Source organism: Vulpes vulpes, chromosome X, assembly GCF_048418805.1.
Source record: "Vulpes vulpes isolate BD-2025 chromosome X, VulVul3, whole genome shotgun sequence".
NCBI lineage: Eukaryota > Metazoa > Chordata > Mammalia > Carnivora > Canidae > Vulpes > Vulpes vulpes.
This window is the reverse complement of record NC_132796.1, coordinates 50,302,259-50,315,392: the sequence shown is the minus strand read 5'-3', so window position 1 is coordinate 50,315,392 and position 13,134 is coordinate 50,302,259. Positions and strand designations below refer to the sequence as shown.

The following is a 13,134-nucleotide window of genomic DNA, read 5'->3' as shown; positions in this document are numbered from 1 at the left end:
TAAAGAATGGCTTTTGTATCCAGTTATTTACTGCCACATACCAAACCATTCAAAATTCAGTAGATTAAAACAATAAGCATTGATTTAGTTCTCAAGTCTGCAGATTGGCAGCTTAGGTTGGGTACAGCTGGAAAGTTCTAGTCTTAGAGGGCTCATTCATTTGTTTGATAGTCAGTTGGTGTTGGGCTAACCTAGAATGGCTATGGCCGGGATGACCAGGCTATGTTCCATGTTCAGCAGGCTAACTCAGGCATGTTCTCACAGATATGGCTGAGAAATGAGAGACAAATTAAAAACACACAAAGCCTTAGGTATGCAGGATCAGAACTGGCACACCATTACTTTTGCCATATTTTATTAGGCAAAGCAAGCTACAAAGATCACCTAGAAATAAGGGGTGAATAGGTTCCACCTTTTACTGAGAGAAACTCCAAAGTCACATGGCAAAGGGCAGGGATTCAGAGAGGGGTAAAAATAGTGGGACACTAATGCAATCAATTTACTACAGCTTTCTAGTCAAATATAGTTTCTCAATCCTTACTCTCATCATGCCTCCATACTCAGCATGTAATACCTATTTACTGCTTACTTTTCTTTTAACTAATTCAACACATTTCCTGAACACCTACTTCATGCAAGGCACTCATTCTTAGGCTTTCAGAGTATAAAACTTTCTGTAAGGGTAGCAGAGCATAACAGAAAGTGCATAGGTTTTGTGTTAAGACAGAACTGTGCTCACATTCCACCTTTGTCACTTACTGAATCCAAACTGCTTCCTTCTCTGTAAAAATGAAGGAAACTACCTCAGAAGGTTAATGTAAGATAAAGGTAGCATGTAGAAAACCACAGCACATAAATAAATTTCATTCCTTCCTTCTCATCTTAGATTCTTATTCAGTCCTGCCCTTTAGCAACTACACTTGTCAACAAGACTGAAACAATACATTATCTCAACATGCACTTCATCTGCAAGCTCAAATTTTTATTTCTAGCTATTATTTTTACTACTCTTCAGACTCATATTTCCAGTTGTCTTTAGGATATGGCTATTTTGATAGCCAAACTCAGCACCTTCCTAACCATTCTCAGAAACACACCATTCTTCCAGGCCCGTAATTAGAAACATATCAACACTCCTTTCTTCTTTCTACCGTATTCACAGTCTGATTTTTCAACATGTCCTTATTTATTCCCTTAAAGTAACTTTCATTAAAATATTCCCCTGTCCCAGAACATTTGAAAACATCCTTTTTCCTACCACAGTAAGAGCTACTCACAATTTCCTACTTTTCAATATCTACCCTCAAAAATTTTGTCTCATCTTATCCAGCCAATTTTATTTCCCAAAGTCAGTTGAATTCACTTCAGTATGTGAGCTATCAATAGAAAAGGATCAATATTAACATGAAGAACAACTTTCCAATTGTGTTCTTGAGACTGGCTTTCTAACCCAAGGCATATTACTTCACTTGTCTGAGCCTATTTTTTTAGCTTAAAGCTTAGTTTTACCTATCTTGCAGAGTGAAATAAAATAAAGGCAGCTAGAAAATATTCACAAAGCATTGTGACTATGTACGGACAATGTGACATACTTGCACATGTGCACACAGATGGCTTTAGACTTGCCTGCTCCCCTCACCTTTGTTCATAAGTATTCTCTACATCTGGAATGCCCCTTTCTCCTCTTGGATGATACAAATTCTTCCCATACTTCAAAGGCTGTCTCCTGTACTTACTGACCATTCTGAGGTCTTATGTGGTACCAAAAATAAGAACCACAATGCATTTCAACTATTAGTGTGTAGGGATGGTGAGGAATTTGGTTTCTCCAAGTAGATCATAAACTGAAGGCAGAAATTAGTATAGTGCCCAGTAGATGGGTGAAAACCCAGTTTCCCCACCATATTATTAAGCTACCTGATTGATGTAGCTTATTTTAAGTGGGTAGGTAGGATTTTAGTTTGCCAAAGAACTAATATAGAAGACTATGGAGTCATAAAACCTGAGTTTGAACCCTCGTTGCACCACTCACTGTTTTTTGGGCAATTTATTTAACCTCCCCAATTTTCCAGGCTCCAAAACTTTGAGATAATACCACCAACTTCAAAAGGCTGCTTTGATTAGAGGAGATACTGTTTATAAAGTAGCTAACATAACAGTATATATTATTTGCTCAGTGAATGTGATTTCCCTTTCTAACTTGCTGCCTGTACAGGATTGTGTAGGATTGTCTACACAGCATTCGAAATTGTCTGGTGACAATATATCACATCTGAAAACAGTATGCAGCAAATATCTGTGTCTTTCAGCTCAAGAATAGGCACATACAAAATCCCCGTTTCCAGTGTTTTTATTTGCACATTTAACATTCACAAATCATTTTACAGATTTATTCTTTCCACAGGTTCATTATTTACATGAAAGATCAGGATTACAATGGAGTACTGAAGAGGACCAAGAAATTACCAGCAGTGATGGCATAGAGTACAATGGCTCTGAAATAAACAGAATAGAGTGAACAAGAGCAGCGTGTGGTCACTTCCTACCAGCGGAACCACCGACTTCATTAAGGCAAAGCCCTTACTCTCATATTTACCCCATCTAATCTAACCCAAGTAAAAAAGGATTTTATTCTCACACTACTGCTCTCTGAGGTCTTAGAAATATAACTGATATTATAAGTGACTAGATGCATCCCCTGACTAGAAACATCTGAATAAACAGGTTAAATTTTGATGCATTAACCGTCCCTCTGGGAGAATTAAAATGAAAGAGGCAGAAGTTACTTGACTCTTAAGACTTTGGGAAAAAGGCAAGGTGTGTGTGTGTGTGTGTGTGTGTGTGTGTGTGTGTGTGTATTGGGTGGAGGATAAGGAGAGAAAAGGGGCTCAAGGTGGGGGAGGACAGCAAACCTAACTCTTTCATGTACAACTGCTCTTGTGTTTTTTTTCACATGCTAATATACTGTTCTATTACTCAGGTTAAAAAAAAGAGAGAGAGAATTATCCATCTCCAGTCAATTCGTAGGGTGTAATCTTAATGACAGGAGTGTACCCTGGGAAAGGGGTACATTCATTTAATGAACATAGCAATGTAATTCAGAACTGTGTCCTACTCCCATCTACAGTGTTTTCCTATTTTAAATCAATTTACTGTGTGACCTTGGGCAATTTACTTACCCTTTCTGTGACTCAATTTTCTACTTGTAAAATGAGAATTGTAGCACTTTATATTAAGGATTAGAAGAGATACATAAAAAGCACTTAAGAATAGTGCCTAGCCAAATCAATAGAGACAGAAAGAAGATTGGTGGTTGCCAGAGGCTGGGAGAAGGGGGAAAGGAAATGATGCTACTGGATATGGGATTTTATTGTGATGTGATAATGTTCTAAAATGAGATAGTAGTGAAAATTACACAATTATGTGAATATACTGAAAAATCACTTAATTGTATGTCACTTTAAAAAGGTGAATTTTATGGTAAAGTATGCCTCAGTAAAGCTGTTATAAAAATTCCTAAAAAAATAGAATATTGCCTGGCACAATATAAGTGCCCAATAAGTGTTAGCCATTATTAGTAGTAATATTATTGTCATTATTATTAGTTGGCCATCCTATGGCCTGAGTAAATCCCTAAAAATTCTTTATTTTCAATAAAAGCCCACAGAATCTAGAAAAGTACTTCTAATTTACATACATGAATTAACATTCATACATTTATTTCTATCCAAATTGTCTCAGAAATTAACAGTCTAATTAAGAATAACAATTTCAGTATTTTACTCCAGAATAAAGCCACTCATGCAACGGATGTCTGATCATATCATTATGGTATTTAGATAAATTTAATGACTTGATGTCACCCAAATTTAAAATGACAAAAGATTTTCATTTTCATCTTCAGGAATAAACAGGAACTCCAGGTACAATAAGTAGTTAGATTATAAGAAGTATACAATTAAATCTTCAAATACAGTCTTGCTAGCCTTCTAATCACATCTGGGAGATAGTTATAAAAAGACAAATATAGTAAACAGTAAAATGCTGACCAGTCCTATGTCCTGTGTCAAGCCCCCCTTGAGCAACAACAGAAAAACCTCATCATAATAAAAAAGATCCAATTTAACTCGAGTAATAAGATTCCTACCAGGCAAATGACTTGACAATTAATGGTTGACATTTAAGACTACACTGCACATTCAAGAATGTCTGCATCAGTTGAGTTTTTATAATCTGAATAACAATTACATCCAGTCTTCACCTTTCCTATTGCTAAAGAATGTGACAATGGAGGCTCAATCTCAGAAGTTTGAGCAGCAAATGATAAGCCATGACAGTAGTGATGCACCACATTTGGACATGATGCTCACACACTTGAGTTTCATCTAAAGCATGAAACTTCCCAATTCCTGGGACAGGGTTTCCTTTGTTAAAATCCCCTTCTCTTCTAGTCTTTATTCTATAATTAGCCATGTGCCTTTGCAGCAAACCAGGGAAAGTTGTGTTGAGGGTTACAACTTCCAGAAAATCAGGTCTTCTGCCACAGAAGACCTTTTTTGCATATATTAAAAAATAATCATTTATACCATAAAACTGACCATTCATTTTCAGAAAGATAATCTCCATTTTACGCATCTTCATTTAAATGAAATGAAACCATTCCTTATGTCACCCGAGAGCAACAATTAATTGCCTTAACACCCAATATAATAACCCCTCCCCCCACCCACATAACTCCCACCCCAGTTGTAGCCTTAAAAATTTCTGACCAAAATATTTAGCCTGAGTAAAATTCAGTAGGCAATTCCCTTTTGATAAACTTGATCATTTCTTTAATTTTACATTATAACCATCGGGACAGATTATGAAAAACTTTGGAAGAGAGATGTTTTTAATATGATGTTAGGAAAATTTAGGCAATTGAAATGGATGACAACTTAAGGACCAATTTCAAAATCAGAACCACTTTCAAAATATTGTCTTTACCAATTCAAGACTGGAAAATTGGCTTTGTGCTCACCAGGTGTCTTTAAAATTTAGAAGGGAAATTGAAATAAATACAAATACATAACCAAAACCTTTGGAATGCTGGGACAGAGGGGACCAACTTTATAATGCTTAGTAATTTAGTATCACACCAAGAACCCATTTGTCCTAGTAGTGTTCTTGGTTAATTTGGGAATGGAGAAAATATGTTTTTAAATTATATATCTATGGGTAGATAGTCTTTAGATACAAAATGAATAAATATTTAGATTCCATGATAAAGAAAAACTGTCGAATAAATTCCTATCTTGATAAGTAACTGTATATACAATGAATGTTTTCTGCCTGACTCCTGATCTTTTGATTATTAAGATTTCTTCCATCTGCAATTTATAGAAGGCAGTAGCTCATATTACCTTAAAGGAGCCCTGTTTAGCTTAGAATCAGCCTTTCCAGATAATCAGCTCCCCAAAAAGCTTTCACACTTATGTATATAAATAGCTGAGAACACAAGTAGGTGCACATGTGCAAAAAAAGGTACTTGTCTAAAAAAGAACTAAGTAGCTTTATGAATAAAGTCTAAAAGCAAGAAAATAAATTACTATTCCCCAACCCAAAAAGCACACCTAATGAAAAAACTGCTAAGCCCACTATGAAAAGGTGGCAGCTGTAAACCCATGTCATCCTGTCATGCTCTAAGCATCTAGTTGTTCTGTGAACCAGCCACCAGAACACTAAAGCCCTCCATGTTCACATGGTTAAATGCAGGCTTCTGATTTGGCTTTACTTTGTAGTTAGAAGCCAAACTACACAGAATAATAAAGAATTCCTTAGAGCTATGCTGTATCCAAAACTGCCTCATTCTACCCTTAAGAAGAAGGAAGTGCCCAAATGATAATATGCGTTAAGGACCTACCAATCTAATTTTCTGAGGTCTTCCACTTGGATAAGTTCAATTGCTGGTCCACTGAGAGCTTTAATGAAAGGAAAATTACATACTGACTGCTAACAGCTTGCATATTCAGAGCTAGGGAGTAAGATTAAAAACTGGAGTGTCATTGAAGTGCTGTGAATAAGCATGGCGGAAAGGGGACTATATAGAAACACTAAAGAAGTGGATTCTCTAGAAGTCCTTTGCTTTTTCAAAAAGCAACATGTGCAGAATTTTCTCTAGTCAAAATCTGAATACTGGCAAACGCATGTTTTCTCCTCCCCAATTATGAACCCCCTTCCCAATTTCAGTCATTATCTTTTAAGCCTATGAAAGAAATAAAACAAAATGGATAGACTACCCGTTCTTATTTATGAAAAGACAGGCATATTCTAATAGTCATAAGGCAATGTGTTTAAGAGCTGCACCTGAACTGGTAATCTGAAAACTGAAAATACAGTTGCTAATTCCACTCAACTTGCAGAATGTATCTATGTGCTTCCCAAATCATTGGTTGTCACTCAAATGGGCTACAGTGACCCTATCATGCCTTAACGCAGCACTATACTGCATATACTATGTATTTTAAAGAAATAACATCAAGAGGCAAAGGACAGCCTTTCAAACATCGGTTCCTTATATAAGCAGTGGTGGTACTTTAAGGTTCCCTTTTAATCTCCTCACATACCAAATACCTCCAAAATTAGACAAAAGAGGGCCAGAGGGAAAGTTCCATGGTGAGCTGTATCTTTCAGATGAGCTTTCAATTCACTGGTTTTTAATTTGCATTTCCTGATTTACTGAGGAGTGAAGGTAAGAATCATCCAACTGATGACAAAATAGAACAAAAAAACGGGATAAATGGCCAGGGCTTTCCGGTTTGGAGGCTGGCTATCAGCAAGAAAAGCTGTAGAGGCTAAACAAAACAAAACAAAGTGGAATCTTTAATAAATAAGATTGTTACAAGCACCAATATTTACTACATTTTAATGTGCTCGGCATAGTCTGGAACACAGAATTATACTAAAAGTTCAGTTATATTTGTGCTCTTCAGAGAAAAAGGCATTAGCATAGTTTTCTAGATAGTTGAGAGCTACTTGTTTCCAATATGAACCTTTGAAAGTTTTCAACCATTTCACATGAAAATCCTTCTAAAAGGGGCTTCCTACCCTTTTCTGAAAAGTTACTAACCTGAATGTGCTGAGAAAGATGTAGAAGATATATAAGGCAAGTTGCTCCTATGGCAAATGGCCTCCTACTGCTGTGCTTTTAGAGTAATTGTTCTCATTATTAAGTTATCAGCTATTTTAGATGCCATCCAGGAAATGAGACTCATCTACTCATCAGTGGTCACCATTTACAGGCAATCTTTCCTGAACAACCATCTCATATCCTGCCACCCCAGGCAGAACTGCCCACTTACCTCCTCTGTGTCCCTACCATATCCTGCATGGACTTCCATCTCCCACCTGGGATGCCTATTGCCTTTAAGTGTTTACATGTCGGGCTGCTCCATTAAGTTACAAACTCTGAGGACAGAGACCATGCCTAGTACAATGCCTGATACATAGTTTGTGCTTAAGAAATACCTGCTGAAATTTAAAAAAAATGGAATGCTTACAGGAGACACTCTCTCTCTCTTCTAAGATTCTACTTTCCAAACTGCTGAGCCTGGACACTGGATATTTAGAACTACAAGTACGGTAAATTATCAGACTCTAAGTAAGGGATTGAGGGGTTGTCCCATGGGTAAAGCATTTGAGCTTAACACACAGTCTTTGTAATGTCAATTCTGGCATTCTCAGACCTTATTTTTATATTACTTCTTGGATTTTAACCATGTTCCAGAGCAAAGATATGATAATGCACTTAAAAATATTAGGCAGCCTTTCTATCCCATGAAACAAGAAACTGTGAACAGTTCTAGTTGAAGGTAGAATTCTAAGAGAATTTTAGGAATGCAACAACAATAAGCACACAGCATTCACTGCTGCTGCTATGGGCGCTTCCTAACCTGTGGCAGAATTTTCTATTGAAGCAGAAAAGTACTATATAATGATTCCTAAAAGCCTATATTGGGAGGTGGTATAATACAGTTCTAAACAGATCTGTAAATGAGATATGCTTGGGTTTGAAACTCAATCCCCCTATTCACTAGTTACGTGTCCGAGGGCAAGTTGCTTAATCTCATTGGGTTTGTTTCTTATCTGTAAAAATGGAACTAATATACTAGTTTTTATTTCTTAGAGTTGTTGTGAGGGTTAAGTGAGATAATACATATAAAGCACTCACGATAGTTCTTGGTCTATAATAAGCAATCTGTAAATTCTGGCTACTATTCTTATCATGATTAATTTCTCAGGAAAAGACCCAAGCCATTTCTCACATCACCTATGCCTCCTATATGCTAGGATCTCAGCTAGGTCTGATATAATCTCCTTTCCCAACGCTATCCATTATTTAAGAATAAAAAAGAAAGGATATGGCTGTCCATCTCAGAAGTCCAGATATCCAACTCAGGTAAGATAGACATCATCCCTATCATTGCCTATGTTAGGAATTACACTGCACCTCATCTGGTCTTCATCTCTAACTCATGTTTTTTCTTAAAAGGCTTTTTATTTATTTATTCATGAGAGACACAGAGAAAGAGGCAGAAACATAGGCAGAGGGAGAAGCAAGCTCCCCTGCTGGGAGCCCGATGTAGGACTCAATCCCAGGATCCCAGGATCACGACCCGAGCCAAAGGTAGACACTCAACCACACTCAGATGCCCCTCTAACTCATGCTTTTATCTGCTTTGCTATATTTATTGTAGACACAAGTACGTCCTTACCTACTATAGACCAGGCAAACATCACAATCACAACAAAAAGTCGGACCATGAAGTTGACTGGTCCTGGCTCGGCCAAAAGCACCAACCGGCAAACCAGCATTGCCACTGTCAAGGGAAGTATACAGTAACCCAGCACACAGAGGCTCTGAAAAAAAGATCTAAAAAATAACATACATCCATAAAGATTTTAAATATAGTTGATCTGTATCATGATAGTTTCTCTCTATAGATTTCTCTATATCGTGGTTTGTTTCTTTCCTCCAAATACATAATACCTATATTCTAACATTGATTTTATGAGGCTAGGCTTCTGTATTAAGCACATGCTTTAATTTTTCCTTCCCCATACTCTTCCTCCTTTCCTCTCAAACTCCTTTAGTGTCCATCATCTAGGATACCAGAGGATCTACTCAAATTCCTAGAGACTTCCTTCTCCCACTAAACCTCTAAAACAGTGGCTCTTAATCTTTTCTAGTTTAAAGACCTATTTGAGATTTTGTTGAAAGCTATGGACCAATTCTTCTGCAAGACAGACATAATCTTTTAACACAAAAAAAGTCTCCATACAATTTCAGGAGCTGGAGAGAGCATATGAAGCTTATCAAAGGACCCTAGATAATTTAAATTTTTTTTTAATTTTTATTTATTTATGATAGTCACAGAGAGAGAGGGGGGGGGGGCAGAGACACAGGCAGAGGGAGAAGCAGGCTCCATGCACCGGGAGCCCGACGTGGGATTCAATCCCGGGTCTCCAGGATCGCGCCCTGGGCCAAAGGCAGGCGCCAAACCGCTGCGCCACCCAGGGATCCCGACCCTAGATAATTTAAGGAAAGTTAAACTAGGTTATCTTGTTCATTGGGTTTAAAAGAACTTTCTATTTAGCCCTCATTTAAAATACCTAACTAGCCAGACTTTCCTAAAAATCTAAGATATGCTACATGGCAAGGGACAAAGTACATTTTAAGAATACTCACATGTTTCCTCCAAGAAGTTTTGAGTTGAGGGTGATGGTAACAGCACCAAACCAGACAATGACAAACACTTCTGCAAACTGGGGTCCTCCATCCTTTTCACTATCTACAGAGCTTCTTTGAAGCATTCTGTGACAAGGAAATGGCATGAGAATTACTTTATCTTTTATTTAGAGCAATAAAGTTAAGGCAAATTTTGAATCAGGGACCTGTCCTAAACTTTACCTGAAGATCTGTAATATGTAGGTTGTATGAAAGAAAGCAAAATACCAGAAGTATTTGGCAAGACTCCCTTATTTCCAATTCCAAATGCCTCAGGACTACAAGGGTCATTTCATTTGGCCTTGTTGGGATGTGTAAAAAAATTACTGAAGACCTGTATGGTTAAGCAGAGGTTATAAACTGAAGGGCCAAATGTGGCTCACAGACATGAGGTTGGACAAGACTTAAAATGGGTTTAAGTTCCAATGACAGTATTTTAAAATTGGGAAGTTTTACCTAAAAGTATGTATTTCTGGATTTTCTTTAAAAACCTGAAGAATTTCTAACACTGGGCCTACATTACATTCCTACATGGCAACAATTGGGAGCAGCTGAATGACATAGCAGCAGGTTCCTTCACAAGGGGCTTCAGGTCACCAAATCACAATGTATATATTTAGGTTACTTCTCTAGGCCTTAGATACATTTGTATTTGTAGTCCTTTGGTTAGGGCTTTAGTTCTGACATTTATTATTTTAACTTCTTTAACTTTTACAGATTTTATTGACTTATTTAAGAGGCAGAGAGCAGAGGGAGAGACAGAGCACAGGCAGGTGCAAGGGTGGGGTGTGTACAGGGAGAGGGAGAAACAGCCTGCCTACTGAGCAGGGAGCTCAATGTGGGTCAATCCCAGGATCCCGGGATCATGACCTGAGCCAAAGGCAGACACTTAACTGACTGGGCTACCCAGGTGCCCCTAATTCTGACATTTCAAAATGGAAACTGTTATAAACCTATTTAGTTGATTGTTTTGAATCAAAACATATAGAGGATTACTAAAAGACTTTGCTTTAAAATGGAGTAGTTGAACAGTCAGTTAAATATCCTCTCTTGGTCTAAGAAGTTTACAGACATAAACTGTTTTAAATTGTGGAGAGAACACTTGGGCTGAGTATAACTTTTTCCAGAAAAATAATAAGTAACACCAAGCTCACAACTTCTTTTTATTGCATAGTATAGAAGAGTCCCAAAGTAAGTCTTGTCCTACTATGCTGTTTGCCAGGACAGACTTGTGTATTCTCTAGTTGTACATAGTCCATTCTGAGTTCTGAGAATCCGATGCAAGGAATGCTGGCACACATCACTTGTTGTCTGGAATCTCTATTGCTTCCGCATGGTGTGATGGGAAAACATTAACAGGCCTCCAAGGCAGGAGATCCAGAAAGTGATCCTAGTTGTGTCACTAGGTGTATAAACTAGAGTATATCACTTGATGTCTTGGGACTCCAGTTTTCTTCTCTGCAAATAAATTAGGTTAAACTACATAATTTCTAATGTTAATCTTTTAAAACTAAAAAATGTATATACTCAGTGATTCTAATATAAACCTGCCTATCAAGGCACTGGAGTATTGTCCTTGATGTGATTATTAAAGGTATAAGAAACAGTACTCTATGTTATTACCTAAATTACCACACATTTAATTTACATTAAAAAAATGGGTAGAGAAGACATTTAAATTTTTTTTGAATTTAGAATCATAAAAGGTCAAGCCTGGAAGGGTTCCTCAGCCATCTCCTTGTATAGATAATGGAAGAGGAGACCCACGGGGGTTAGGTGGGAAGAGATATATAATAACCACAGAAGAAGAGAATGGGCGGTCAAGAAAACCTGAGGTTGAATCCCAGGTCTACCACTAATTGTGTGATCTTGGTTCAGTCCTCAATCTCTTTGAACCTAAACTTGTTTGTCAAAATAATATTCTTTTTATGAGGACACAATAAAGAGAAGGTATTTAAAAGTTTTCTGTAAACTGGGAAAAATCATTATATACATTTTGGTTCTAAGTAGCCCAAAATCACTTTGCTGATAGGACAGTCAGGATGAGAACCCAGAACTGAATCCTAGTGCAGTATTTTTTCCACGCTACCAATGGTTATATTCCCCTCTCCAATGGAACTTTGCTCTTCTGTCCTCTCCCTTTATGTACAATAATAAGGAAAGCCTAACACTTTGAAACATGATCTTGCTTTGAACTCTACCACTTCTACTCTTTCTAATTTATTCTCATTCATATTATTATTAAGATTTTAAAAGAATTATGTCTGCAAATCAACAGTGCTTAAACCTATAGATATTTAATTAATTTAATGATGGGGAGGTGCATGAGAGTAAACAAATGTCAGTTCAAAAGAAATGGCTAAAACAGGCTAAGAAGTTATTGGCAAACAGAGAGGAGCGTAGTTTTCACATCTTTAATTCCATCACTCTTTGAATTGATGTGAAAACCTATTTGACTTTTTAGAATTAAATCATAAGGAGTACAATATGTCATAGAAGTCCTACATGAAATAATCAAAATTTCCCTCAGTTTTGAAACTCCACACAAAAAAGTATAGTCTATCTCAAATGACAAAGGAAGGAGATGCAAGTACTCACAATGCCAGTGTCACACAAAGGATCAAAGGGCCCCATAAGTCCCCTACAAAGCAAGAAAAGACAAAAGACTGTTAAGAAACAACCAGGTAGTATTTTCTATCTTTATTCCAGTATCTACCTCTTCCACTCTTGGAATTCAGGTATCTACCTTTCTGCCTGCCCAAGTGTTCCCACCTCTCCTACTCCTCTTCCTGTCCTCCCTGGTCCCCGATTCTGAATGTCCTTCTTCATAGATCCTTTCAATTTTGTTGCCTTCATATCGCATAACTCATCCCTCTTCTATCTACTAAGCCACATTCCAGTGTGCTATAAAGACCAATGAGTCAGGAGTCAAAATACTTAGGTACCCCCCCTCAGAAAGACTAGAGCCAAGTCACTCAACCAAAGTGAAACTCCACTAGACAAGGCAAGTATAATCAGGCTCACATCAAGAATATGTGAAATGAATTTGAGAAGGAAATGACTTCCCCAAGTTTATATAAATAGGTGTGGAGGTCAGACGACCTTGGTCAGAAGACCAGAGGACCAATTCTGATTCCTACTTCTAGTTTCTTTCTACTCTGCAATACTGCTTCTCTTTTATAATCCTTACATTGAACTAGTATGGGAATTGCTGTTCTTTAAGGTGAAAAAACAGGCCAATATCAGTAATTTCATAAGGTTAAACCTTAGCAAATAACATGAAAGCTTTCTGAAAAGTATAAAAGGCTCTGCCAATATCAGGTCTAAGCACAGTGGTTCTCAATTAATAGCTGTTAGGTAAATTAATC

The 13,134-nt window shown here is 37.3% G+C and overlaps 1 protein-coding gene across 3 annotated transcripts in view; it reads right to left on the bottom strand.

The window, feature by feature from the left end:
- Positions 1-2,334: 2,334 nt before the first annotated feature.
- YIPF6 (Yip1 domain family member 6) overlaps positions 2,335-13,134 on the bottom strand; it is a 32,468-nt gene continuing 21,668 nt past the window's right edge. For 2 of the 3 annotated variants that reach the window (XM_025986823.2, XM_025986824.2), the window contains exons 4-7: positions 12,365-12,407; positions 9,728-9,853; positions 8,754-8,911; positions 2,335-6,833 (exon numbers count right to left, since the gene is read on the bottom strand). In XM_025986823.2, the coding sequence (XP_025842608.1) occupies positions 6,715-6,833; positions 8,754-8,911; positions 9,728-9,853; positions 12,365-12,407 (446 nt within the window). In that variant the 3' untranslated portion in view covers positions 2,335-6,714. Of the gene's footprint in view, positions 6,834-8,753; positions 9,568-9,727; positions 9,854-12,364; positions 12,408-13,134 lie in introns of all 3 variants that reach the window. The other variant, XR_011998178.1, reaches the window with a different exon arrangement.